We start from the raw sequence: 23608 nt of genomic DNA, 5'->3' as shown, positions 1-23608 counted from the left end.
AGGTTAAAATTACCAAAATCAAATTTGAAGCAAAACTAAATCGAACTGCATAGAAATGATTCTTTTTGAACCAATAATTTGGTCCAATTTAATTTGACCGCCAAATCCAACCGAACCATTTGTTCCTAAAACATAATCTATGTTATAAAAAGTGGTAGTCTTTCAAGAAAAAAAAAAAAAAAAAAACTCGTATTTTCTCTAACCATGGTGTGACACATGTGAACATGGGGATTGTTATTTACTTCTCCTTATTCTTACTTCTCTCTCTCTCCGACTCTCTGTCATTCCCTTTGCCCACTTACAGACCAAATGCCTTAACACCTTATTCACTACTATAATCTTTGCCCTAACCCTTCATCCTTTATATAAAACTTAACACTATCACTCTCATTACAATATCTTACTAAATAGAAAGAAAAGAAAATCTCAAGAGAACAAAAGAAATGGAAGCAACAAAAGATTTGGAGAAATCTAGATTCAAGAGGGTTTGTGTTTTTTGTGGGAGTAGTACTGGTAAGAGGATTTGCTATAGAGATGCTGCCATTGAATTAGCTCAAGAACTTGTAAGCTCTTTTTTTTTTTTTTGGTTGATATTTTTGTTTATTTTTACAAAAAAGTTCATTTTTTCAATTCTCTTTTGAAGGTTTCAAGAGGTTTGGACCTTGTTTATGGTGGTGGGAGTATTGGGCTTATGGGTTTGGTTTCTCAAGCTGTTCATAAAGGTGGAAGAAAAGTTATTGGGTAATTTTATAAACGACCCCTTCAATTACTTTCGCTTCTCCCTAATTTTGCGCTTTTTTAAGCGTCATGTATTTTTCAACTTATAGTATTCTATAATACGACTGTTGGTTTGGTTTGTAGGATAATCCCAAGAACCTTGATGAGCAAAGAGGTAAATTATTTACCTTTCATCGATATCCCTACCAACATTTGTGGTTCCTCCCACTACTTCTACCTATTACTTTATATTGTTCACTTTTCACTTCACATTTGAAATTTGACATAAAATTTGTGTATAGCTTCCTAAACTGCGAAAACTATATCAATCATATTGAGAGCAAACAAGTATATTTGAAAAACAAGAAACTAGAAAGGAAATTTGTTGCCAAACAAGGCCGCAATGGTTGAATTATTGATGAATGTATGAGTTAATTTGGATTGAAGTTTGTAAGGTTTGAATGAGGGGTTTGCATTGCAGTTAACTGGTGAAACAGTTGGTGAGGTTAAGCCAGTGGCCGACATGCACCAAAGAAAAGCAGAAATGGCCCGCCATTCTGACTGTTTTATAGCCCTCCCAGGTCATTTTTTCTGATAAAAATTTTATTCTTGCACAATTACTGTACCATAATGTCCGTCATAATACATCTTCGATAAATGAATCTAACACTCTTTCTTCAGGAGGTTATGGAACTTTAGAAGAGTTATTGGAAGTTATCACTTGGGCTCAACTTGGCATTCACAATAAGCCAGTTAAGAATAAAACTAAAGCAAAAAATAACAATAAAAATAATTCCTACTCATTTGTTCTTTTTAAATAACTAGATATTGATATTTAATTTTTTTTAGGTGGGATTGCTGAATGTTGATGGTTACTATAACTCTCTTTTAACTTTTATTGACAAAGCTGTGGATGATGGGTTCATAAAGTCATCACAAAGAAGCATAATCGTTTCAGCACCAAATGCCAAAGAACTTGTTCAGAAGCTTGAGGTTATATCATTTTCTCTTTCTCCCTTTTTTCCCTTATCAATATCCTCTTCTCTCTCTCTCTCTCTCTCTTTTTTTGTTTAATTGTTTGTTAGTTTAACAGTAAAAGAATAGCTAGTTTGATGGATGAAACTACCATACCCTTATCTATGATTTTTGTTCAATTTTGGAGAAACAATGCACATTTTGGTTGACTTTTCTTTTAAAAGTTTGAAAAAACAATTACTCAACATCCCATTTTCTTGGATATCATAGACATGAATAGTGGGAATTGAATTTGGATTTTTAATAATTGTTTAGTAACTTATCTTAGTTTCTCTTTTCTTATTCTTGTTTCCAAAATAACTTTTTTAGGATTACAAAAGTTCAAAATGATTTTTTTAGAATAAATTACTTTTAATAAATATGTTTTTGATAATTCTTTTTATTATTATTTATCTTACATGTTAGACATGACTTTCTAAATCTAAACTAATAATTAAAGAAGATTACAAGAATGGTATATTTTGGAACATCATATAAATCAAAGATCGTGCTGAAGCTCGAGAACATAAGAGTATTTTCAATAAGCGTTTGTAGATAATTCTAAGTATTGAGACAAAAATGGTTTTATAGAATGTATAGGTTATGTTTGGATATGAAGAATAACACTATTCTTGGTTGAGTTAGGAATATGTACCTGTTCATGATGGGGTGATAGCAAAGGCAAAGTGGGAAGTTGGGCAACAGCAACAGCAGCCACAAGTGGGGCTCAGTGCTATACAAATATGAAGACTGCTGAAACAGCCCTCTAAATATATATATATATATGAGACGTTATATATATAAAAAAAGGGTTTATATAATACTCTTTTGCTTTTGATATGATTTTAGGGTCTCACATCAATCATTCCTTAACCAATATGGTATGCTCGAAAATTTTGAAATAGACCAAACAAGAAACTCCCACTCTCTTTTTCTATATATTTTCTCACTTTTTCTTTTTTTTGGCTTATAATTTGTAGTTTGGTCGTATTTATTTATGGCTTACTTAGCTTGTATTTTGATGTCTCTATGTACAAAAATATTGTATATTTAGGGTTTAGGGAGGATTTGTATTAAACATTTTAATGTCTACGTTCAAAATACCTCAATCCATCAAACGTTTGGGAAGACATTTGCATATTGGTGGTCATTTGGTCTCACAGAACAATTTTTTTTAAAGATTGCAACCTGGCTCATTTTGCTATTAAAATTCATGCTTTATGTTGATGTACTTTGACTTATCTATAGCTTTGAATTTTTTGTTCTTTGCATTTAATGACATATCTTTTGGGAGATGATAAGTGTGTGGTTAAGTGTTAACATAGCGAAGATATTTGCACTTCTTGATTTATTGTATCATTTTTCAAAAAAAAAATAAAAAATAATGTTGTATGTATAGAATGAATAATAACATGAAAAGGAATGGAGAGAAATGAGTTATATTGGTTCTATCTGCATGAATGGTTTGGAAATGTGTTCTTTTAATATAGTATTCTCACTTAGATGTTGGAATGAGATAGTACTTGCTGCTTGTGGTTTTGGATTAGAAAATGTGTTGAATTGTATTTACGGTTGTGGTTCTAAGAAATTTGGAATTTAGTTTCTATATAGTAATGATGTTTTCTAAAGTTATTTCATGACGTTTGAATATGAATGGTTATGAAGTGATCCAGGAAATTTGTTCTATTTTTTTTTTTCCACCAATGAATGGTAATGGACAATGGATAGCGTCATTTTCTCTTTGGTTTTTTTTTTCGATGAGCTGCAATCTTTATTTTTATGAAAAATCTTAATAATGATTTAGATTAGTTTGATAAGACTTATTTTTTTTAAGAGTACATATTTTTTGAACTTTGACCAAAGTTCTAACTTGAGACATAATTTTTTTTTTTTTTTTTTCATTTACCGTATTATAATTGTATTGAAGTATTACTCGTTCTTAAAACATTGGGTTGATAACTTTGGAAGGGGATTTAGGTTAGGTGAACGTGGAAGTTGTGGGTATTGAGAGAGATGAGGATTGATAATGAATATATATTATAGAGTAGTAGTTTAACCAAAGCAATAGATTTTCAATTTACTATTTATTTTTTCTTCAAAGGGACAGAGATATTTGTAGCTTTATGGCTGCTTTCTCTGCCCCTTAGCTTTCTGAAAAGGGTTTTCTTTTCCTTCAATTTTCCATAATTAATAAAGAATAAGGTACGAATGCATAATTAGGGTTAATTTTTTTTCCTTCAATTTTCCATAATTAACAAAAAAAAAATGGGTCTTTTGTTTGTCGCATTTCCCCAATTTGCCATGCTTCTTTTTCATAAAATTAACTCAGTTTGAACGTAGCTTGTTTGTTAAAAAAAATATTGAACATAGGTTATGGATTAAAAATACCAATTACCATCACAAAAATTATAATGGTTCGGTTGAAAAGAAAAACCATTAATTGCTTTAAATTTTGTAGGTAAATTGGGTAAGGTTTTGGTAAAATATCATAAGCGAGGCTTTGGTGTTTCACTTCTAAAATGTTGAAAAAATGTAGTGAGCTCTAAGTGCACTATAAGAGAAATTTATAGCTTCTGTTTTAGATTGTTTTTCAATTAAAAACACTCTAAACTTGGATGTACTAATTCTAGTTAAATTCTTCATAGTATGAGAGAGAGAGATTAAATCGTATGAGTTTTATGGTTTTGAGAGAATGCTCGGAGAGAATTAACTTGTGTAAATTTTTTTCTAGCAAGTCATAGTCTTCTTTTTCAATGACGAATGTGTTGAATATATTATCCAAAATGCTTTGAACAAACAAGAAGTTATTTACGTATTTGTCATCTTTAAGTTTTTTTTTTTTTTTTTTTTTTTGCTTTTGACATTAGGATTTAAATAAGTGTACTATATATATACACTAGAGATGCATGCCTTTATTTTGTATTTTTCTCTAATAATGAAATTGTTTTCCTTCTATTTGTGGACGTTACTGTTAGTGACTCACGTAAAACTTTGTGTTGATTCTTTTATTGTTTTACATTTTTCAATTTTCTTTATTTGACGATCTAAAGCACTCCATGTTTGAATTCTTTGACGAAAATTCTTGTGTTTCTGGGTTTTGTTGTCTTTTTTTTAATTCTTCATTTTTTTTTTAATGTTTTGGTTATTAGTAGAAGAAGATAATATCTGGTAGATAAGGTACATCCTTAAAAATATGTGGGTAGGGATTACTCATGAGCATAATCATGACGAGGGCGGCCCTTGGAAGAAAAAAAAGGGGAAAAGGGGAAGTGAAAGTGTGGGGTTGTTTTTGTTGTGACACTATTCTCTTGCATTTTGGGTCCATGAAAGCAAAGACACCTAACAAAGTTCTATTTCTATGGTGCTGAGAACAAAACCTAACAGAGTATATGTCCAGGCAGAAGGGTCTTCGTTTTTTGGGGCAACGTGACCTTAATTGTGGGGACCTTTTCTTTCCCTCCCCTCTCTGGCCTGTCTCTTATTGTTCAACTTGGGTGTGTGTTTGTGTGTGTGTGTGTGGTGGGTCTCCTACTCTTTATTCCATGTTAAGCTATTTATGACACTATGGCAGTTTTCCCTCTTCTTTAGTGTCTTTAATTGAGATTTTAGTGTCATTATATTAATTGGGATTCGTTGGTATTTGGTTTCATTTGTGCTGCAATCATTTTTAAAATTAGTTCTTAGGTTAGACAAATAGTGGTTTGAAGATATATATGTGGCAAGGCAAGGTAAGGCAAAGCAGCACAATATCAAATCAAGTGAACTTAGGATCGATAGTAGACACGTGATATTTGTGTACTGCTAGGAGGATTGTATAAATGTGATTCATGATACATAAAATATGACATGATTTTGTCTCTGTAGAATTTTTGGATGGGTTACGTTCCAAAAGAAGAGTCACGAGGGTTTCCCAACCTTAGCTAGTTCATTAACAACATTTTGTTTTGGTTATTGATTTCACCAATTTCACGAAACCATTGTAACAATTTGACGAATTACAAATTGAGTGTGGGGAATATATGACAAACTAAACTTCAATTAAAATCGAGAAGATAGAGATTGAAAGAGAGATATTTTGGAATGAAAAGCGTGATAAATAGGGAAGTTCGTCCCAACCAATTATTACCAACCACTCAACAAATAAAGTGGGGGAAGGAGGAATAGAGATTTGATAATGATGGTGAAACAGTGGCCAAAGTGAAAAATGGTGATGAAAATGATGCAAAAATTCCTTTCTTTAAAACTCTTTCAACTTCACAGAAGAAATAAACAAATTCAAAGAGAGAGGAAAGCAAAGCTGCCCAAAATATTTTCAAATTATATATCAAAGTCTCACAGTCTGGTCTAATAAAAATTAATTAAAACTTTTTCTTCTCTCTTTTATTTCTCTCTCTCTCAACTGCACTGAAACTGGCAATTGCAATTCCATTCCCCCACCAAACCATAAAATATTTTCTAGGTTCTCACACTGACAAATCTCATCTTCTTCCTCTTGTCTGTCTCCTCCATTCCCTTCTAACTGACCAATCTAACCTCCACACTCATTTCCATTCATCTCTTTCTTTCTCTCACTTCAAATCAATCCTTTGGGAGCTTCCTTTTGACTCTTGTGTTTTCAACTAGTTTCCACATAAAAACACATATATTTTCTTCCTTTTTTTTTTCTTCTTTTTAAGCTTTGTTTTCAAGTTCTCTCAAGGGGATGTTTGGTTTAAAGGTTGTAATCAAATGGGTGTTGAGATAGAAATGAAATCAAAGAGACAATCAAAGCGTAACTAACCACATGATAGATTTTTATTAATGTATAGTCTGAGTCTGGATCGTAAAGTCTGTTGAAGGAAAAATTTCACAAACTAACCCAAAAACATATTTGTATAGAAGGAAAATTTTCTCTTTTAAGTGAAAATGAAATACAATATATTTGTATGACTTGACAATGGATGAAAGCTTTTGAGGATATGGCGGAGAAATTGTCAAATAATCCTCCTTTTAGTTTCACCCTTCCCAACAAGTGCATCCATTCAAAACTTGTTAAATTAATAGTTTTTCTCCACCCTTTCTGATCAAGATCAACTACAGAGTTCTAAATAAAAGGTTTTCTTCTTCTTCTTCTTTTTTTTTTTTTTTGGCTTTTTTAGTGGATTCTCGATCAGACAAAGATCAAGATCCTATACCTTTCTCAAATCATATTTAATCTTTTCCAAATTTAACTTGCAGAAACTACGCAATCACCCTAGAGCCATTTGGAAATATAATGGATAAATTCATTTCGACATTTATATAATTATGAAAATAAGAATTGAGTATAAGATTTGGAAATTTATGGAGAAAATTAGAAAAGATTGTATATAAGATTTGGGAAACATTACTACCTATATAAGTTTTGTAAAAATTATGTTCAATATAATCGGTGTTCATCTCGACCAAGATTTCATTAAGAAATCGAAACTAAAAAAATCTAAAAAATCGATAGTTTGAATGTAAAAGATTTTTTTTTTAAAAAAAATGTGTATTTTTCATTTGAAGTTTGATGGTTGATCTTGAAGGAATAGAATTCTCAAAACGGAAGTGTATGAACGCCATACAAATGAAATTCAATTTGTAAAACTAAAAAATTGAGAGAAAACCAAAACAATTTAGAGAAAAACAAAACTAAACATGGTGAGGAAAAATGGACCAAAAACTAACCTTTATAGAATCTCTCAATAATTTTTTGAATCTTCCGAGAACAACACGAAGTCTTGCTCGATATTCTCAAGGTGAGAATCATTGGATTAGACAGTTGTGGGCTTTTTACAAACTACTGTGTGACATTACCTTATCTATACTTATAAGCTACTTTCAATATTTATCTATGATTGGTAGACAGAAGAATGTAGTATATCTTGATCTAGATATGTAACGCCCCAACAAATTCGATTTTTTTGTTCATTGTCATTAATATTTAAGTATGGTTATGGAAAATTCAAATTTTATTGGAAGAACCTCATCATTTTGAAATTTCGATCAAATAAGATTTGGAATCTTTATTTTTTTTAGATAATAAGTATTTTTTATTTGGAAATAATTGGTGAAGTTATTATTAAACTAAAGTTGGTTGGTTAAGGGAGAAATGTGGGGACCTAGTTGGGGTTAATAAGGAAAATTTCAAGAGATTTGGAGACATAGGAGGTGGTTGGTTTTCAAATTTATTTAAAGGAAATAGAAAAAGAAGGATATTTTCTTATATAAAGCAGCCTTGGGACTCGTGCGCAAAGAAGAAGAGAAAAAAAATCAAAGAAAGAAAGAGGGGAAAAGAAAAGAGAAAAAGGGAGAATTTTTTTTTTTTATTATTAATCAAACCCTAGCCGCCGCACACCGCCGCCGCGAACCCGAGCCGCCAAGCCTTCCCCTCTCTGTTCAGCAGCGCAGCCGAGTCTGCAGTCAAAACCGAGCCGTCGCCGAGCTTCCAGCCTCGTCGGAAGAATCGTCCAAGCCGATCCGCGCACGCCGAGCGTCCGTCGGAGCAGCCGTCTCTCGCAGCCGTCGCCCGAAGCTTAGCCGCGTCACCCTTCGCGATCCGCAGCCGATCCGTCAGTCAGCCGCGTCGCGCCGCTTCGATCCGACGCAGCGCAGCCCAGCGTCCGTCTGTAGCCGTCGCCGAGCGAAGCTGTGGTGTAGCCGGACCACCCGCAGCCGTCGCGCCACCCGGATCCGAAAACCAGCGCCTCGTCGCGTGAGGACCCGACCTGGCCGAAGCCTGCTCCGTAACCCGAGGCCCGGCCCGCGTCGCGTGCCTCCGACCTGGAACCCAAGCCGCGTGCACCCGCGAGCCGAGCAGCGCCCGCGTGCGAGCCGTACGTGCGTAGCCGCTGTACCAAGCCGAGCCGCGCCTGTCTGCGCCGCGAGCCGAGCCGATCTTCAACCTCCAAGCCGAGCCGGTCTCTGCCCTTTTTCCAGCCGAGCCGCCAAGCCTAATTTGGCTCTTCCCATCCAATTTTGGTAATTATATTAATTATTTTGGCATTACCCAGTAAGATTCAATGGTTTGGGCACTAAATAAATTAATTCGGAATTAAATTAGATTATTTTCCTTAAGGAACGTCTTGGACCAAGTAACTGCTGCAGCGTGGGATTCTCCCTCGACTTAAAGGGAGTTAGCGCAACCTTGATTTTGGGGTAAGTTGCTTCAAACGACTCTTGGATCTCTGTTCCTTGAAGGTTAGGTTTAATTGTTGTCTTTAACCATTTAGGGCCCTGTTGCTTGGGAAGCACACCTTCTCTTACTTTTAGGACTCGACAACCAAATCTCCAAGTAAGAGATTCTACTACTAGCTCCATGTTTAGAATTATGAGGTCACGTATACCTTCAAATGTGCATGTTGAGGACTAGACTGTACGATGCATGAAATCAATGATAGTATGATGCAAATGATGATATGGTTATATTATAGCATGTTGTTGTGACGACGAGAACTGTTATGGCTGTACGACGGGTGTCGAGATGGAGAGTGTAATTATGATTTATCTGTTATGTTATATGATGACGCCATGTGTATGTATACTGCGATTAGGGTACCTGTTAGCTTAACCTGTTAGAGTCGTACCTGCATGGGTGTCCTTCGGGATCACCACCTATTTAGGACTGTGCGGTCCGACGGGACACCAGTCTAGCATGGATATAGATATGACTCGAGTGACTCGACGGGGTCCTCGCATCCCGATTGTCCTAGGTGTCCCCCGGGGCACCGAAGACCAGAGTTACGTTCCTACGAGAGCGCATGTTGCACGTGTTCGGGAACGTGCCAGAGATTGGGTACCAGTTACAGGACTCTGACAGGAAGTTAACAGGCACCTAGTGGGACAAGTAGTGGGTCCCTTACTGAGTATTTTATACTCACTCTCTTCATGTCATATTTTCAGGTAGAGGACGAGGCAAGGGCAAAGGCAAGCTGGCGAGCGACCCGAAGTGACCGTGGCGAGCCATAGGGACTCCTGCTTCCGCTTATTCTTGTTTTTGATTTTAGTACCTGAGTTTGAGTATTCTTCATTATTTACCATCTTTTATGTAGATAGGGCCCGAGTAGGACTTTAGAACGCATTTCATTTTTTGCATAACTACCTTGTTTGGATTCTCATAAATAAAATTTCCCAAACCTTATGCGTTTTACTAAATTTTATGACTTAAACCACTTGTTCTATATTTAGTAATGACTTCGATTCAGTATAAGGAGTTGGGTCGTTACAAGATATATGATAATATTTTACTATATTTATAAATATTTTAATTTATTTGTATATATTTAGAAATATTCGTTGTATAATAATGTACATCCTTTGGTTTTTTTTTTTTCGGTTTCATCTTATTTTTAAGATTTTGTTACTTTGTGTAATTTATTTCATCAAACTATTAAGAAAATGTTGATTTGTTTTGCATTTAATTATGAGTCATTTAGCTATTTTTCAAAAATTTGCTATTAAATTTACTCCTCTAAACTGTTACCCAAAATAATTCATTCCAAAAGGCCTTAAGCAGTTGGGCTGGCCCAACTCAAATTGGAAACAAGATTGTGAATTTTGAAGAGTAGGTTGTTCATTTTTATATAGATACCATTGTATAATTTACATAGGATAACAATTTCAAAAATTATAATTAAGATTATAGCAATATTAAAAAAGAAAATGTAAATATAGCAAAGTCTATCATAATAGACTTTTATTGCTAATAAACTCTTATGATATATTCATGATAGATCAATATTGACAACATGATTTACGAGTGATAGACTTCTATCAACAAATTTTGTTATATTTATAAATTTTTTAAAATGTTGTTGTATTTGCTATTATTGTGAATCTAATTGCTATATTTACAACTATTTCTAACTTTATTAAATTTGTAAGAGAGTAAAAATTATTTTACAATTTTTTTAAATCAATGAATAGATTTTAACAATAAATTTAAATTAGAAAGTGATTAATAATTTTGTAAAAATGGAGATTAAAATGAAAATTGATACCAATATTTGGGAATTTAAGAATGAAATAATAATTAGGGTACAAAAAGCAATTCCCCCATAAATAAAAGGCCAAGCAAAAATGCAAAAGTGAACCCTATCGTTTACTTTGATTGATGAGAAAGACTCCTTGTTGTATTATTACAAAAAGACTTCCAAGTCAAATAATCATTCATTTTTTCTTTATTTGTTTGTTTTCCATTATTATTATTATTATTATTATTATTATTATTATTATTATTATTATTATTATTATTATCATCTTCTTCTTCTTCTTCTTTTTTGTTTGAACTTTCTTTTTGTAAAAAATTAATATGATGGGTTATCTTGGGTAATTACTGGAAATAACACATCATGTTTTCATAGTTATATAAAAGTTAATTTTTAAGGATATATATTTAATTTCTCAAATTTAGATTTAATTCAACTAATATATAATTAATTGATAATCCAAATTAGGTTTATAAAAGTTGTTTTCAAATTTTGTGACTCAAACGTCGTGAATTATGAAAAAAATATGTCATTTTAAAATGCATAGCATTGTATTAAATAAAGATAAAAAAAAATTTAGAAATATAGCATGTTAGGTTGTAAACTTAGATCAATTTTTTTAAGCTTATGTTTATGTAATATATTATAAATTTTATAATATTATAAAATAATAATCATACATTCGATATGTTTGATTTGTTCGATGAAATTTCGAACAAAATTAACACAAAAATTCTATATATATTTCAAATCTAATCTAATTTTTTACGAAATTTGTTTTTTTTTCTAAACTTTAAAAATGTTGAATTAATTTGAAAAATCTATTTTGATATTCGCAAAATACTTGAAAAATTGAAAATTCAAGTAATTGTGCAAAAACATAAATTTTCTAGATATTTAAAAACTTATGTTATAATTTGTTACAATATTTAGTAAAGATAACTAAGTTTGAAGAAAAAATTGGAGACATAAGATTAAGTATACAATTTGAAAAGATTATATAAAAGAAGTTACCAAATCTCGATGATAATACGATAAGATGTAGTGAAAAAACCCAAAAACAATAAAATGAATTTTTTAACTAAATTTCAAAAAAGTATTTGGACGACTTTTTAAGAAGCATACTAGTGTTTTTTTATTATTATTATTGTCAAATCTCATGTGCATTATTTCTGAAAATCTTCCTTTGCTATTCTATTGTTTTTTCCCCTTTTTTTTCCTAATTTGAGGTCATTTTCTCTTGAAGACTTGGTCTAATTGATTTGATTGGACTACAACCCGTTGCTTTCTTCTTCTTCTCCATTTCGGTAACAACAAAATTAATTCAATAATTTTTTAACTTCTTTTGTTTAAGTAGCAGCCTTCTATTATACCAAATTGACATATAATTCATCCTCAATTTAAAATAATTTGAATAAGAAATTTTGGAACCAATTACAAATTGTCACGTTATTTACTAAAATAATTGTATTTTGGATTAACTAAAAGTTGACATTTGTCCCAAATTAAATTTAAAGATAAATTGGACTATTCTAATGATATCACATATCTTTATTATGACAATTGGATCAAATTAATTATTTTGATTCAATTAAATATTATTTACTTGGGCTAAAATTCAATCAAGTCCAAAAATAAGCTTAATTTAGTCCAAAATTAAATATGACTCAAATCCATGTGATTGAGCTCATGTGTATGGTTAATGGACTAGTCCAAGTCCAAGCCCATAAAAGCCCACAAAGGGAACTCTATAAATAAGAGGAGTTCTCTTCATTTGTGGAGGTTGGAAATTTTTTGACTCTTAGAAGATCTAGAGAGAATTCTCCCAAGAGATAGAAGACACTTCAACTCCTTTGAAGATGCAAGCTTTCTTCTAAGACTCCAACTGCTTCTTCTAAGACTTCAACTGCTTCATCTAAGACTCCAACTGCTTCTTCTAAGACTCAAACTTCAAGAACATCACGTACTTCGCTTCCTAAAATCAAGCATAAGCATCTAATCAAGAGAGAATCAAAGAATCAAATTCTAGAGATCGAACCGTATCGCATCAAATCAACATAAGCACAACATCACACACAAGTTCAACTCCACGAACCAAATTTCTCAAAAAATCTCGTGTGAACAAATTGGCACGTCCAGTGGGACATCTCTACCTCTCATCTCTCTCGTCATCCAAATCTACAAGAAAATCAATGGCATCAAAGAATGTTGCATCCAAATCTTCTACTACAAGCGATGCTTATACAGGACCCATCATCCGCAGTTGTTCTAAGGGAATCGCTTAGGAGTAGGATCAAGGTTCTGACATCGCGTAGAGCATTCTTAAACAATTGATGAAGTCTCCTAAAGTTGGGATTGTCATCAAGGAAAATCCTTTGTATGAAAATTCTGCTTCTGCCTCTAACAAGCCAAAGAAGGAAGCACACCTTGACGTGATGTCTGTCATGATGGCTAATATAATGGTCGAGGCTGTCATGGCAGAGATAGAGAGAAAAATTAACCTCTTAATGAAGGTTGTGGAGGAATGAGACCACAAAATAATAGCTTTGAGAGACCAGATGCAGACTCGTGAAACTGCTGAGTCAAGCAAAACTCCTCTTGTCAAAACTGACGATAAAGGAAAAGTTGTGTTGCAAGGAAATCAGATGCAACAGTCCATTTGTATCGCCTCTTTGTCAGTCCAACAACTGCAAGATATGATCACAAGTTCCATAAGAGCTCAGTATGAAGGACCGTAACAAACTGCTTTCATATACTCCAAGTCATACATCAAGAGAATCAATGAATTACGAATGTCTGTTGGGTATCAACCTACAAAGTTCCAACAATTTGACGAAAAGGGCAGTCCAAAGCAATAAATTGCTCACTTTGTTGAAACATGCGAAAACGCAGGATCAAGAGGAGACCAACTAGTCAGGTAGTTCGTTCGAAGCTTAAAAGAAAATGCTTTCGAGTGGTATACTGATCTAGAGTCGGAAGTAATTAACAGCTAGGAACAGCTGGAAATAAAGTTTCTGAACCGCTTCTATAGCACTAGGCGTGTCGTCAGCATGATGGAGATGACGAACACCAAAAAGCAGAAGGGAGAGTTAGCCATTGTGACTACATAAATCGATGGAGAGCTTTAAGCCTCGATTGCAAAGACAAGCTCATAGAACTGTCTGTAGTGGAGATGTGCACCCAAGGTATGCACTGGGAACTTCTCTATATTTTACAGGGAATAAAACCTCGCACGTTTGAAGAATTGGCAACTCGCACCCATGATATGAAGCTGAGTATCGCCAAAAGAGGAGCAAAAAATTTCTTAGTTCAAAGAACGATGAGTGACAATAATGAAATCAATGACACTAAAAATATTACAAATAATGTCCTAAACGAATCTATGGTTGTTCAAGAGATTCCATTGAAATCTTTCTCTAAAAGAAAAGAAACAAAACATGAAAGAAATCATGATGACGATGAAAAGCAACGCCCAACTCTTAGAGAAAGACAGAAAAAAGTTTATCCCTTTCCTGACTCTGATGTTGCAGACATGTTAGAGCAATTGATAGAGAAACAACTTATTCAGTTTCCAAAATGTAAACGACCAGAGCAAGCGAGAAAAGTAGATGATCCTAACTACTACAAGTATCATCAGGTCATTAGTCATTCTGTTGAAAAGTGCTTCGTATTGAAGGAGCTAATTCTAAAGTTGGCTCGTGAAAATAAGATTGAGCTAGATATTGATAAAGTAGCTCAAACGAATCATGTTGCAGTCAAGATGACTTCAAGTGTTTTGCCATCAATGTTGCTTTATGATCAAAGGGAAAGTTTGATTCAATTTGGGACTTTGGAACCTATACTTGTTTGATTCCAACAAAAGATCATGACGACGAAGAAGAGCCTATTGAGGATGATGACAAAGAATGGATAGTTGTGGCTCGTCAAAAAGGGAGACAAATAAATTCCATTCAAACAAAGTCGCACTTCCATCAAAAGCATTCAAAAGGAAGCATCTCTCATAAAAATAAGGGGAAAAAAAACAAGAAGATGTTGAAGATGAGGCCTATCAAAGGAAAAGACGAGGACTTCCTCTGACCTCGACGGTTGATAACTTTGGCAGAATTCCTCCTAAGAAGCTTCCTTGAGGATCATCCAAAAGAAATATTAGAAGTCACTGCATGTCGTGCTGTCAGCGTAGTAGAAGTCGACAACAACTATGTGTATTCTAAAGAAGTCGACAATTCAAATGAAATTAAGCAAATGACTTTTGTCTTTGATCGTATCAAGTCTTTAATTACTCGATCTTCAGTTTTTCAAAGATTGAGTATGGTCACGAAAAGAGAAAAAAACCAATGTCCAATGTTTACTTCCACTCGAACTTCAGCTTTTAAAAGGCTAAGTATCTCCACATCGAAGAAAGATCGACCTTCAACATCTGCTTTTGATCGTCTAAAGATGACAAACGATCAACAACAAAGAGAGATGAAAACTTTGAAGGCAAAACTATTTCTTGAAGAAAACAATGATGACGGTAAGATCCACAATCGTGTCCCATCACGCATGAAGAGAAAGCTATCTGTTGACACAAGTACAGAAGGCTCCTTGACAGTGAAGCCAAGACTTATTATATTCACCAATTCTACGAATAAAGAAGGTGAACAAATCCTTGATGAAAATATGAGCTACTAAGCATGCAAAGCTCCTTATTGCAAGAGCCTAAACTGCATGGTGCTCCTAGCCCATAAGAGCTTAAAAGGTAAACGACAAAAAAAAAAAAATTGAACTATGTTATGACTTGATCCCTATATTATAAAGGGTACCCTTTTTCGCTTGTTAGTCTGACCTTATGGGATATTTGAAGAAGCACAGGCAGGTTTGGAACCCTATCCAAGGCCAAGGTGCTGGTCTCAATCTCGATGCCGATTTGTCTTGTTGTTATGTTGCCGAAATCAAAAAAGAGAGAAAACTAGTCTAGTCCAAGAAGAATGGAATTTTGATGTCAAAAGGAACCTACTAAAAGAAAAGGAAGAAAGAGGCATGATCACATAAAGTAGACAACTTAAGGGAAACTTTAAGTTCAATCCAATAAAAAAAAATTGAGAAGAATGGAAAATAATAGTGTCATGATCACATAAAGCATAACACTAGCAATTGATGGTTTTCATTCTCATCAAAGAATATCAACTTAAAGTTAAAGATGTCATGTTGGGGGCAATATAACAAATCAAAGAGGTGTTACACTAGGAGCAAAATGCTGCAAAGTTAGATGCTCATAGGGGGCATCACTTCTCTAAAGTTCAACACTTCATCTTCAAGTTGGAAGTTCCTCAGAATTTGCTTTGTTCATAACTTCAAATTCAAGTTCAAAAATTTCATAAAGGTTCATTCAAATGCAAGACTGGAGACTTCACCAATGCTCCACCAACTTCGAGGATTGCATTGTTACTTTTACATGTCCAAGTTCGAAGGTTTCATCAATGCATCCTCATATTCAAGCTCGAAGGCTTCATCGACGCTTTCTCATATTTAAATTCAAAAGTTTTGTCTTCTTCAAGAAAAAAAAACCCTTCATCATTGCCTTTTCAAGCAAGTTTGAATACTTTAGACTTCATTGAAGTAGAGGCGGCTTTGCCTCCTTTAAAAGAAATGTCGATGCGAAAAAAAAAACAACTCTATCTCATTTCTAATATGTTGTAGCCTTGAGAGAACAACGAATGTGTCCGATCACTCCTACCAGGGCAGTGGATCTAACGGCAAAAGCCTGATCGTCCCTCAGTAGAAGTTGGATTGCTGATGGCAGAGTCACCTCTTCAAACGACGAAGGTGTCTGATCGCTCCAACCAGAGCGATGGGTCTGACGGTAAAAGCCTGATCGTCCCCCAGTATAAGTTGGATCGTTGACGGCAGGGCCACCTCTCCAAACGACGAAGGTGACCGATCGCTTCTACCAGGACGGTGGATCTAACGGCAAAAGCCCGATCGTCCCCCAATATAAGTTGGATCGCCGACGACATTGTCACCTCTCCAAATGACGAATGTGCCTGATCACTCCTGCCAGGACAGTGGATTTGACAGAAAAATCCTGATCGTCCCTTAGTAAAAGTTGGATCGTTGACAGTTGAGTCACCTTTCAAACAGCGAAGGTGTTCGATAGCTCCTACCAGGACGGTGGATCTAACGGCAAAAGTCCAATCGTCCCCCAGTAGAAGTTGGATCGTTGACGGCAAAGCCACCTCTCCAAACGACGAAGGTGCCCGATTGCTCCTACCAGAACGATGGATCTGACGCAAAAGCCCGATCGTCACCCAATAGAAGTTGGATCGCTGACGACATTGTCACCTCTCCAAACGATGAAGGTGCTCGATGGTACCTACCAGGACAGTGAATCTGAAGGTAAAAGCTCGATCGTCCCCCAATAGAAGTTGGATCGCTGACGACATTGTCACCTCTCTAAACAACGAAGGTGCCCGATCGTCCCTACCAAGGCGGTGGATCTGACGGCAAAAAAGTCTGATTGTCCCCTAATAGAAGTTGAATCGTTAACGGCATTGTCACCTTTTCAAATGATGAAAGTGCCCGATCGTCCCTACCAGGATAATGGATCTGACAACAAAAGCTCGATCGTCCCCCAATAGAAGTTGGATCGCTGATGGTGGAGTCACCTTTCCAAATGATTGCAAAAAAAAAAAAAGAATAATAAAAAAATCATAACCTTTTGAAGACGCGTTTGGAAGTAAAAAGAGGCACGACAACTTTAATTTCTACAAAAAAAAGACAGAGAGTTAAAAAAATTATTAGAAAAGAAAAAAAGGAAGAAGAGAAGTTTTTTTTTTCTCATACCTTTGTTCTGCTTGATGAGGAAAGAATAATTAAGGTATGAGTCTATTTATAAGGCTTGTATTTGAAATTATTTTAAAATTTTCAAATAATAAAATAAAATCAAAATTCTTTTTATTTTGGAATAAAATGTCGGATTTCACTTTTCAAATATTTAAACATATTTTAAAATAAAATAAAATAAAATAAAATCTTGAAGTCTACTTTTGAGATAATTAAGCATATTTAAATATTTCAAAATTTAGATTTTACCTGCATCTTGTATTTATCTCAAAAATTAAATCTGGCTATTTTATCCCAAAATTAAAATCCTTATCTCAAATTAAAATATGGTTTCAAATTTTAGATAAAAAAATCATTATCAAATTTAAATTTTTATCCATGAATCAAAATAAGTGGATAAAACTTTAGACTTTTCTCAAATTAAGGATCGATCATATTCTAACTTTCATTTTTTAAATCAAACTCATGTACTAAATTCATAGTTTGATTAATTTGATATGTCAAATTGTGCAAAAAAGAAAATGCTCGTATATGGATTTTAAATTTATTTTTCAAGATTCACACACCATAAATATTCGAAAAGGGCATTTATTGAATAAGAAATTTTGGAACCATAGCATGTATAAATTAAATTTAAAGAGAAATTAGACAATTCATGTGGCATGACTTTATCGTGACGATTTGCATCATTATTTTATTCAATTCAATTAAGCAAAAAATAAGTTTAATTTAGCCCAAAATTAAATACGACCAAATTCATGTGATTGAGTTATGGTATGGTCCATGGACCAGTCTAGGCCCAAGTCCATAAAAGCCCAACAAACAACTGAGGTGTGCTTCGTTGATTGACGTTCGCTACCTCAAATCAAGATCGACATCGACTAAGTTCAACTCCACTAACTATGAACAGGTATTTAGACCTTTTTTTCTTCTTCTTAGTCAATAAAACCATTTATAGTGTAAAAGGGAAGAAAATTCCTTCACATATATCAGAAACTCTTATGCCTATCAGATTAGGCTTGAGCTTTACCACTTAAATATGGTTTTATTAACATAATTATACGCTTAAACATTGTAGTTTAACATAAACAAATCATTGTTAATTAAGTAATGAGCTGCTCATATTTGCTGATGACTCAAATTGGGTTTCATATGTATGTGTGTTGCATGGAATCTCCCCAATATGTTTTAGGATCTTTTTGGAAGTCAAAAGTATAACAGTAAATTAACTTTTATATTAGTTGAGTTAACTCATGTTTACCATTATGATAGAGAATTTTTGGTCAAAAGATTTAGACACCATAAAAAGACAAAACAAGCAACATTAATGAACTATTCAGTTCAACCATAAAATAAAGATATGAGAAAGGCTTATTTTTCCAAGGAGAGAAAATAATAGACATTCCTCCAAGAGTTAGAATATAATCAAGCAAAGACCAAAATTTCAAAAGACTGATTCAAAAAGAAGATTGAAGAGACTCAGACTTGATGAAAATGATCTCTTTTTTTTCTGCCCTTTGAAATTTGGAACTCCTATGTTCCTCCTATTCCTCTCATCAGGAAAATCAACCATTATTTTCAAAATTAAAGATGGCAAAATCCTATTAGTAGATACATACTTAGTAGACTTTTGTTGATACTCTTCTATTAATATATGGTAGAGTCTAACGTTGACTTTAAGAGCCGGATATACTTACATTTTGTTATATCTACAAATCTTTTTGATTGTGTTATATTTCTTGTTGGAATCTCTTAAATCTATTGTATGGTGTTTCAAATGACCAAAGTACAGGATTTTAAACTTAAGTTATGTATTTTCCATATTTATGTTATTTACTTTATGCATAAACTTTATGACCCTGGGGTTTAGAAAAGGGCAACATATAAACTCTCAATCCTAGAGAAGCATTCATTCTGTAATATAATTTTGTATTATTTTTTTTTTAATAAAGTTGTTCTTTTTTATTTCTAGTTGTAGCTAACACACTACAAGAAATCTAAAATCTAAGTAATTGAATTTTTGTGTTATCGATTATCTACTTTTATCTTTATTTTTGTATTCAGTATGTGTGGATTTCATAACATAGAGGAGGGTTATTATAATTGCAACCACGCCTACTTTCTATAGTTGGGAAATGGAAACTTACATTGAAAATTCCCACCAAGAATTTCCAAGTAATGTAAAAGTATCAAAAACAAAAAAAGTTTGGCAAAGAACCAAATAGCCCAAATTTGATGAATTGATGAGAAGAAGCCGTGTGGGGCCTACTTTATTTTTCTTTCTTTTTCTTTTTTCTCCCTTTTTATTTCCCTTTTTTTTTCTTTTTCTTTTTTTTGTTGCCAACTGGCCATTGGGCCACATACATAAATAACTCAAAGTTTCTGATCTAAAAGTTTCTTGACCAAGTCTCAAGTCGTCTTTTAGCACAGCCAAAAACTTTAACAAATGTTACTAAGATTCTAGATTCTACCAATCTTTAACTTAGCTTATAAATGTCTTTCATTAGCCTCACTATCTTGATGGACCAATATATCTTCACAACCCTTTGTAATAAAACAACCAAAAAAGCTGCTTCACTTCACCAAACTGTTGTTTCTTAGCTCTATAAGAAGTGAAATGGCACATGAAACTGATCTTCCTGGATTTAGATTCCACCCTACAGAAGAAGAACTTCTTAATTTTTATCTCAAACATGTTGTCTCTGGGAAGAGATTGCAGTTTGATCCTATTGGAATTCTTAATCTCTACCAACATGATCCTTGGGATTTGCCTGGTTTGTATTGTTGCAGTCTCTTTTGAACTGTTTACTGTTGTTGATTGATTCAGTGGGTTGAAATGTGAGTTTTTTTTTTCTGTTGTGTGTAGGATTGGCAAGGATTGGAGAGAGAGAATGGTACTTTTTTGTGCCAAGAGACAGGAAGCTAGGTGGGAGTGGGAGGCCTAACAGAACAACCAAAAATGGTTACTGGAAAGCAACCGGGTCGGATCGAAAAATTGTTAGTTTATCGGATCCGAAACGACTCATTGGATTGAGAAAGACACTTGTGTTCTACTTGGGAAGAGCAACTAGAGGAACCAAGACCGATTGGATCATGAATGAGTATCGTTTTCCCGACAACTCTCCATTGCCAAAGGTAACTTAGTATCCATTAACAAAAATGTATTTGACAACGATTTTTTGTTGTAAGAGAAAAAAATATGGCTATTAAACTCCAAAAAGCAAGAGATTGTTAGATGATATAACATTAAATCTATCTTCAGCTATCAGCCGAAGCTTTTGAGTCAATCAGTGATTTAAAATAAACACACTAAAAGAGAAACATGAAACATAAAACAAAACTTGGAAGTGCTATGACTACAGGTTTTTGTAATCCTTCATTCATTCATGTTTTACATTTTTTTGAAATGCAGGACATGGTACTATGCAAGATCTATAGGAAAGCAACTTCCTTGAAAGTCCTAGAGCAAAGAGCAGCCAAAGAAGAGGAAGATGCAAAGCCTTTTCAAGCTTCCTATTCACCACCTGCATCTCCATTTGAGACCATTTCATTTTGCAGCCAACAAGAAGCTATGGTTTCTTCTGTAACACCAACCCATGAAGTTCTTGACAAAGAAGTAGAAGTGGCAACCATGGTGGATGAAATACAGGAAGATAAAGCAGTGGAGCCAAAAATTTCCTGCACATCGTTGCAAATCCCATCAGAGCTTGAGAAACTTACTGAGCTTCAAGTTCCAAAATTGGACATGGACTGGTCCCAAGACTTATTTTGGACCCAATTTAACAGCCCATGGCTTCAAACTTTGACCCCATATGCCAGTATGCTCAATTTCTAATAGCCCATAGGCCCAAGGATATAGGTTGTAGATAAATTTTGGTCTATAATCTCCTTCTTGTACACCCTCATTCTGAGCTGACTTGGCTGTAAATTTTCTGTCACTTCTCATCTTAAATGCTTCCCTCAATTTGTTTGTTTAGTCTAACAGTTATTGGCTTTTAATCTTACCTTGCGATTTCTCCATGTATCGTTGGTATGAAACATCAAGTTTCAGCCAACTTTTATTAGGCTCATTGCATTTGAAAAGAATAACGCAGTTTTTATTTGCAAGATCCAAATACCTGACTTGGATAAAATCTTTACTTTTATAACAAAATCAACAGATAAAGATGGATAAAGATGGATAGGAAAGCGTAAACAATAAAGAATCAACTCACAGATTTTTATACTAAATCAAGAGGTAGAGAAAGAATAGTTTTATTAGAAAGAATTAGTCATAATAAAAAAGAGGAGTCTTTAGGATCAGAAAGTTTATATAGCACACTTCTTTGAAACCTAGATAAAAAAAATGCAAACAACGCAAAGGTAACAAATATGTAAATAACTTGAGTTTCAGGACACTTTCCAACAACTTTGAAAATGATCAACAACATGTCTGATTCAATATGCTTTTTCTTTCATGATTTGATTGAATCAAGACAATTTTGAGATAAGAGTAGTTAGATTCTTGCAAAGAAATTTGGAGGTATTGCAAAGAAAAGTATGATTATGAGCTCAACATTGTACAAAATTTGTGCCAAGAGCACATGTGTATTCTTTTCCTTAAAAATATACACCTTCTGAATTGATATCATTTACAGTATTCATAATGTTTTCATCTAGTTGTTGAGGATGTTGAGAAGGGAGACTCTAGTTTTGATCAAACGTCGAAACAAGCGCTCAGTTGTTTGTTCCAAATCTTGAGTGCTTAGATCCAACTTTTCAAGATGATTTTGGACATTCTCAGACACTTGAGTTGTATCTTTGCATTTGTTTGTCTTTTGGCATATAACAGAGTTCAATGCATTATCCATATTGGAAAATTCATTGAATTCTGCATCTACTTCAGGACAGACTTCTCTTTTGCTGTTCATTACACTAAGAATTGACCAACTAGATTTTGTCTTTGTCTTCTTCCCTGAGATAAGGAAAAGTAAGGACTCAAACATTCTAAGACCAGTTGCTTCCACCTCCTTCAACAAACTAACCATTGCTGTAGTGTCATAGTCGTTACCGTCAACTGTTGTGTCGCTTTTTCTTTCGATGCTCTTATTAGTATCAAGGGCCTTTTGGATTGCCCTCTTTACAACTTTTCTAGAGGCCAAGTATTTCTTAATCTCATTTGTCATCTCAGATCTTCGTCGAATGGCAGAGCGAAGCTCACGGACACATTCCTTTGTGTGGATCAAAGCATCCTTGGCTGAACTGCACATATCAAGCAGCCTAAGAGATCCATCCAACAACTCATCAACCCATTTCTCTCCACAATGTCTAACAAAAGCTTCTTGAATGGAGGGTACCAAAAGTAACTTTTCAACACATTCGTGCAAATCCTCGAGGCCACTTAGCTGTTGGCTTATAGAGGATGTTGATGAGGCAGGAGTTGATTCATAATCTCTTAGTCTAGTCAAGTGCTCATCACATTGTGAAAAGAGAGGGTGTGGTCGGGATGGCAAGCTGTTTGAGCGAGTATGGTATTTGGTACTCTTGGTTGAAGGAAAGCCAACCATGTTTCTATCTGAAAAAGAGAAAAAGAGAGGTTGAAGATGAAAGGAAGATGTAGATTGACAAGTTTGTGATCCTCAATCAGTTCTGAATCAATATATATCAATAAGTCAAGGAGATATTTGGAATTTCATTTGCTTCAAATCTCAATGAGATTTGGATCTAAACAACCTGATCAGCATTCTTTAAGCAATGTCTCCTCTCCACCAAGTCTCCAACTCATTAACAAGCTAACCACTGCAATTTTCATTAATTATATGTATGATTTTCTTATAAAAAAATAAATTAATTCAGCATGGTCTGTCTCCATGGTGACAAGAAGGTTGTTCCACACATGAACACATGGGGGAAGATTGAGAATTCATCTTCTTTCTCTTTATCAAAATGGTTACGTGCAATTAATGATATCTCAGCATTGTTCATGCCATGTCTCCTACCACTTTGTTGTTAGCTTCTCTTATCTCTTCAATATCCTTGATGAATCCGAAAAATCCGCGACGCACGAGCGGTGTTGAAAGAGTTGCCTT

The 23608-nt window shown here is 34.1% G+C and overlaps 3 protein-coding genes across 3 annotated transcripts; 2 read left to right on the top strand and 1 right to left on the bottom strand.

The window, feature by feature from the left end:
* Positions 1-239: 239 nt before the first annotated feature.
* Positions 240-2859, top strand: LOC103490235 (cytokinin riboside 5'-monophosphate phosphoribohydrolase LOG5-like). The gene is made up of 7 exons (XM_008449661.3): positions 240-563; positions 644-741; positions 862-892; positions 1199-1298; positions 1399-1469; positions 1567-1710; positions 2377-2859. Exons 1-7 carry the CDS (start codon positions 444-446, stop codon positions 2476-2478), a joined length of 666 nt encoding a protein of 221 aa, XP_008447883.1. The 5' UTR covers positions 240-443; the 3' UTR covers positions 2479-2859.
* Positions 2860-19957: 17098 nt separating this feature from the next.
* LOC103490234 (NAC domain-containing protein 6-like) lies at positions 19958-21655 on the top strand. The gene is made up of 3 exons (XM_008449660.3): positions 19958-20314; positions 20407-20675; positions 20953-21655. Exons 1-3 carry the CDS (start codon positions 20158-20160, stop codon positions 21373-21375), a joined length of 849 nt encoding a protein of 282 aa, XP_008447882.1. The 5' UTR covers positions 19958-20157; the 3' UTR covers positions 21376-21655.
* A 318-nt stretch (positions 21656-21973) lies between these two features.
* Positions 21974-23510, bottom strand: LOC103490233 (uncharacterized). The gene has a single exon (XM_008449659.3). The coding sequence runs from the start codon at positions 23084-23086 to the stop codon at positions 22196-22198; it is 891 nt and encodes a 296-aa protein (XP_008447881.1). The 5' UTR covers positions 23087-23510; the 3' UTR covers positions 21974-22195.
* Positions 23511-23608: the final 98 nt, after the last annotated feature.

The sequence above is a fragment of the Cucumis melo genome, chromosome 1 (genome assembly GCF_025177605.1).
Source record: "Cucumis melo cultivar AY chromosome 1, USDA_Cmelo_AY_1.0, whole genome shotgun sequence".
Classification (NCBI taxonomy): Eukaryota; Viridiplantae; Streptophyta; class Magnoliopsida; order Cucurbitales; family Cucurbitaceae; genus Cucumis; species Cucumis melo.
Note: the sequence above shows the minus strand (reverse complement) of the source record. Positions and strands in the feature narration are given on the sequence as shown.